Source organism: Callospermophilus lateralis, chromosome 2, assembly GCF_048772815.1.
Source record: "Callospermophilus lateralis isolate mCalLat2 chromosome 2, mCalLat2.hap1, whole genome shotgun sequence".
NCBI classification, from domain to species: domain Eukaryota; kingdom Metazoa; phylum Chordata; class Mammalia; order Rodentia; family Sciuridae; genus Callospermophilus; species Callospermophilus lateralis.
The window spans coordinates 196,116,494-196,122,856 of NC_135306.1; the positions used below are offsets into that span (position 1 = coordinate 196,116,494).

Consider the following 6,363-nt stretch of genomic DNA (forward strand, 5'->3'; position numbering starts at 1 on the left):
ATATTGCAATTATATAAGTGACAAAATTAATAGTACAATAATTACTTACCAAACACCCAAAGTTTAAGGAATGTTTAACTCATTTTATTTTTTATTTATGTGTCTATATCTTTATCAATATCCTTATATCTTCTTATTACTTTTCTCTGAGTTTATCAGCCTTGGTACAATTTTATTGTTATGGCTATTACATCTGAATGGATACTAGATGTAGTAGGATTTTTAGCAGCTTAAAAGCCCTGGAACCATTAGATGCTAGTAGCAGTACACTTCCCAACTATGGCAATCAAAGTACCTACAGATGTTGAAAAATGTTCTTTGGTAAGTGAAATAACCCTGGTTGATAAACACCATCCTGTAACTCTCTCTATTTCTATATATTTTCATCATAATGACATATATAGAGTTTAGTTTTGAATGTTATACATTTGAAAGTATATATATATATATATAATTTACAATGGCTTTGAATAACAAATGTTCCCATGATGACAACATTGGAAATCTATTGATTCAGCTACTATGTCTTTCCAGAATAGACTTTCCAAAAGAAGAAAAAAACTGGATGGGAAAACCTAACCTCACAGCTGTGAATGAGTTCATTCTGAAGGGCATCACCTCATGCCCTGAGCTGCAGGCTCCACTGTTTGGGCTGTTCCTCATCATCTACATGAGCACACTCGTGGGCAACTTGGGCATGATCATCCTCACCAAGGTGGACCAGAGGCTACAAACACCCATGTACTTTTTCCTGAGACACCTAGCTCTCAGTGATCTTGGTTATTCTACAGCTGTGGGCCCCAAAATGTTGGTGAATTTTGTGGTGGATCAAAATACAATTTCTTATTATTTATGTGCTACCCAGCTAGCTTTCTTTTGTGTGTTTATTACTTCTGAACTTTATATTTTGTCTGTGATGGCCTATGACCGCTATGTGGCCATCTGTAACCCTCTCCTCTACACGGTCATCATGTCACAGAGCATATGTCAGTTCTTGGTGGCAGTCCCCTATTTGTATGGGATCTTTTTGTCTCTTCTAGTCACCACAAAGATTTTTACTTTACCCTTCTGTGACTACAATGTCATCAGTCATTTCTACTGTGATAGTCTCCCCTTGATATCTTTGCTTTGTTCAAACACAAATGAAATTGAAATGATAATTCTAATCTTAGCAGCTTTTAATTTGTTTTCTTCTCTTCTGATTGTCCTTGTGTCCTACCTGCTCATCCTCATAGCCATTCTCAGGATGAAGTCTGCTGAGGGCAGGCACAAGGCTTTCTCCACCTGTGGATCCCACCTGATGGCGCTCATAGTATTCTATGGGACTTTGTTATATATGTATGTACAGCCAAAGTCCAGTCACTCTTTTGACATTGATAAAATGGCGTCCATATTTTACACCCTTGTCATCCCCATGTTGAATCCCTTGATCTACAGCTTGAGAAACAAAGATGTAAAGTATGCCCTACTAAGCACATGGAAAAAAATATGCAATCTCTTTTCCTAAAGGTATATAAAATAAGCCATTTAAATCAGATTTTACAACAACCCAGTCTATTTCATTCCAAGTTGTATTAGAAGCAAAAAATTGTCTCAATATATATAATCAGTAATCGTTCTTCTTTGTACTAGCCTAATTTTTAAATGGTATGAATGCACATATAAACAAAATGAATGGCAAAAGAATTTCCATTCTTAAGCATGACATATGAATTGTAAACATAATGAATGATTATATTGTATAATAAATTATAATGGATTTGGGTTGTGCTTAGACTATTAGTGTATGTAGCAGAGTCCCATGATCTATTGGAGAATTAGTATTGTGTATGGAAGAGAATTTACAATGTTTTTGTTATATTCTCAAGCATTGCAATCACCTTTCCACTGTCCATGTTTGTGTATGTATTTCTCTTCTTATATGAACACACTCATTCCATTTTGGTCTTTATGTTCTTGTGGCTTTGTGTTAGACTCAATCTTGACTAAGGTAACAGACAACTTAATGTAATCTGATAATATGAAGATAAGAGTCATATGAATGTGCTAACCTGCCACTTTTACATGTGGGGATCTTAGGCACCTTTTTTTTTCCTCATGGGAGCCCTGACCTTCCTATAAGAGCTCAAGGGAGTCTATTAGCATAGTCAACTCTGTAGCCGCTTGTAGCTTCAGTGCAGTTTCTCATTTTGTCTCTTTCAGTACATGTGTATATACAAGTGAATGCACCAGTTGAGATTAATGTCTCAAATCCAATCAAAGACTCCCATGGTGTATTCATTATTTATTATCCTTACTGTTCAATCTGAATTCCTTTCTTTCTGTTTTGGTTCCGTGGATAGTCATTCTTTCTTACCTCAGTAAATGCAAGGAATAATTCTTCTTTAAAAAAGTTTTAGTCTGTTAGTTAATATTATTTTAGCAGAATATGCTTATTCTATGATAAACTATGTTTGTAGTTCCTGTATTTCCAGTGCTGTGAGTTGGTGTAACCAGAGATGAACCCATGATCCATGCTGTGCTATGTCTATTTGGAGTGCAATATGCCATGGTTTTGCACATCATCCATGAGCTTCTCTAAAATTCTCCATGTTTCCTTCATTGTTTTATGGTTTAGAACTTACTGCATTTTGTTTACATTATGAAGTTACAGTTACTAGAATAATAAAAGCATATGCATATTGTCATGTAAAGAAAAAAAGTGCTAAACATACTACCAACAGCACTATACAGATTTAATACAATTCCTATCAAAATCCTAATGGCATTTGTCATAGAAATAGAAAAAGAAATCATGAAATTCACCTGGAAAAATAAGAGACCCAGAATAGCTAAAGCAATCCTTAGCAGGAAGAGTAAAGCAGATGGTATCACTATATCAGATCTTAAACTATATTTCAGAGCAATAGTAGCAAAAACAGCATGCGTGGTATTGGCACCAAAACAGACTTATAGACCTATGGTACAGAATAGAGGACACAGAGACAAACCCACAACATTACAATTATCTTACATTAGACAAAAATGCCAAAAACATGCATTGAAGAAAAGACAGCCTCTTTAACAAATGGTGCTGGGGAAACCGAAAATCTATGTACAACAAAATGAGATTAAACTCCTATCTCTCATCATGTACAAAACTCAACTCAAAGTGGATCAAGGACGTAGGAATTAAACCAGAGAATCTCTGTCTAATAGAAGAAAAAGAAGGCCCTAATCTATATCATGTGGGATTAGGCCCCAACTTCCTTAATAAGACTCCTGTGGCTCAAGAATTAAAACCAAGAATCAATCAATGGCATTGATTCAAACTAAAAAGTTTCTTCTCAGCATAAGAAACAATCTGTGAGGTGAATAGAGAGCCTGCATCTTGGGAGCAAATTTTTACCCTTCACACATCAGATAGAGCACTAATCTCTAGGATATATAAAAAACCCCAAAAGTTACTACTATTTCCATAGCTCCTTTTTTAAATATCAAAAGTTAAAATTGGTCATTGACATTGATTATCTGTGTATATTTTGTTCATACAAATGGACTGCCTATTTGTGTGAATATATGTGTGTATAATTGTTTATGATTCAGCATAGAAAATATACTTAAACAAAATCAAAATTCTAAAAGATTGATTCATTTATTAATTAAAGCTTCTAATATTTACACAATGGAAATACATATTAAAAAGTAAATATGTCACAGATTGGAGAAAACAGATACAATTATGCAAAAGAGAAATAATAATTAAAGGTCAAAAAGCCATAGAAAAGTGAACAAAAGAGGGACATAACAGAATGTACAAAGTTTCAATTTTAAAAAGTATAAATTTTGTTAAAAAAATAAATCAAGCTGGGTGCAGTGGCATATACCTGTAATCCCATTAGCTCAGGAGGCTGAGGCAGCAGGATTGTGAGTACAAAGACAGTATTGGAGACTTAATGAGTCCCTGTCTCTAATTAAAAAAAAAAAAAAAAAATGGGCTGGGGATGTGGCTCAGTGGTTTATTGCTCTTGGATACAAGCCTGGCACCAATAAATAAATAAATGAACACATAAATACATTAAAATAAATTTAAATCAAAGATGGACTAATGTGAATAGGTGAAGTTGATTTTTAACAATTTAATTTTGAAAATCGAATATGATTTAAGAGTGGTATCATGTGGTTATATTTAACAAACTCTTTGAGATAAAGCTTGAAGAGAGAATGCTTACCCTGTGTAAGGGGAATAGGGAATTGAGTCAAGCCTTTGACTTGAAACCCAGTTTGGAACATACCAAGATAAATCCAAGTGACAGGAAGAGTCCTTTGGTCCATGGCCAAAGGTGTACATCTGAGACTTAGTGACTAGAACTCATAATCCAGGCCACACTGAAACTGCTTCCATGATGTTTCTGCTAGCCCTGGGTAGCAGCACAGGAAGCAAGACTATCAGCTTGGTAGCATGGTATAAAACTGAGCATGTGCCTTTGTCTTAGGGTTCATGGCCAGGTCCACTGCAGTGAGAACCAGCAGGAGCAGAAAACAAGGGGCCTTACACCCAGGGCAGAGTTCACAGATGATGCCACCTATTTGGGGAAACATTTCAAATCTATAATAAATTTATGTATTTGGCAAAATAAGGGAAAAACCTCTAGCTGATTATCCTGGAGGAGTCCAAGACAAATAAAGAAGTGAAGAAAGAAACCTTCGGAAGAAGACAGTCACTGGTATATTACAAAATTTACTTAAAATCTCTGCAAACTTACAGTGTTTGTAGATATATACATTCATAGATAACCAAGAAAAATGTTAACTAGTACTTCAGAGTGTTTTCAATACCTTATATAAGATGTTTAGTTTCTTTTTCCCACATTTTGAGTATTCAAATAATGCTGCAATGAGAATGAGAGTGCTAGAATATTTTTGAGATCCTAATACAAAATACTTGTGGATAAAACCCTGAATTTGGATTACTAGCTCATATGATCAATTAATAAGCAAAAATCACAATTGAAAACAAATTGTCCCTGACAATTATTGGGTAACTTCCAGGTCGTTTATTAATCTCCAAATGCTTTAGGGAAACTCTAATAATTGTTTGGCTTCTCCTCAGGGAGAGCCTCCAAAGGCAAAAGAATCCATAAATTGTCCTTGCAAATGCCATGCTAACAAAACAGGGCAATCCAAACAAGAGGTTTCAATTCAGGTAACAAAGACAGAAGGTTTCATGTGGGGTGTATGCTACCAGTATCTATAGAAATGATCATATTTTGCTATGGTCCTGCCATTTATGTTAGTGATCATTTCTTATTTGAGTTCTGTGCTTTCAACTCCATGATTCCAGAAAAAAATAAGACCATATGTCTAATTGAAGCCAATAGTTACTGGAGGTAAATGATCAAGGAATTGGAATTGTGTAGTTCTGGGGATGCAAGCCAAGATCTTGTGGATGCTGGACAAGCTCTCTGCCACTGAGCAACTATTCCCGTATGAAATGGCATCATTTAAATTGCAGTCATTCTGTCTTTCATCTTGACATACTTCCAAACACTTAGTTACCTAGTGATATAAGGCTGATATTTTCATTAATTTATTTTAGTTATAAATAACATTAGGACTTATTTTGACATAATTATCTAACTAGTGTATCCAGACTGTTTTTGTGACAATTTAACAAATAGTTTGAAATTTAATGATTATGAAAATAAATATATAAATATAATTTATTCCTGATCTCTTCATAAGCAAAAGGGAGTTTCCACTTCACAATAAAATATGAAAAGCATTTTTGGGAGCGTCAGAGACTTTTAAGTCCTCAGTTCTATTGTGATGGTAAAGTATTCATTTTACAGCAGGATCTGAGTCTAAAAAAATTATATTATAGAGTTAAAAAATGAAATTCCAGTATTCAGTGTAGATTTGAACTACAAAAAACAGGTTATTTTTTTTCAATTGAATTACAACACTGATGAATGCAAACATTTTTCATCTTTGCTTACTTGTAGAAGTTCATTCTTACCAGGTCACTTTTTAAACTTTTCATGATTACATTTGAAACCAAACCTTAACAACAGAAAACAAGAATTACTGTATTTCTTATTGAATTTATTGAAAATGTCTCTTTAATATTTAATCTAAAATATTTTCATACGTCTAATTTAGGAATGATGTGTACTTGTAGCAGGGTAGGATGTCAGGTAGTCACGCGAATCTAAGCAATGTTTTATGTAAGTTAAATGTCCATGGCATGAAATCTGTTTATAATTAATGTTGTCAAATTGTATGATTCCATGTCCTTGGACCTCACTTGTAGATTGATGTCATGATAATTTTCACTATTAAATGTGTCATTTCTATCTTTTATTTAGAAAACATAGGTGCGTA

At 34.1% G+C, this 6,363-nt stretch overlaps 1 protein-coding gene across 1 annotated transcript; it reads left to right on the forward strand.

The window, feature by feature from the left end:
• The first annotated feature begins 565 nt into the window (after nt 1-565).
• On the forward strand, nt 566-1,507 carry LOC143391765 (olfactory receptor 8K3-like). The gene has a single exon (XM_076844517.2). The coding sequence runs from the start codon at nt 566-568 to the stop codon at nt 1,505-1,507; it is 942 nt and encodes a 313-aa protein (XP_076700632.2).
• The last annotated feature ends 4,856 nt before the right edge of the window (nt 1,508-6,363 follow it).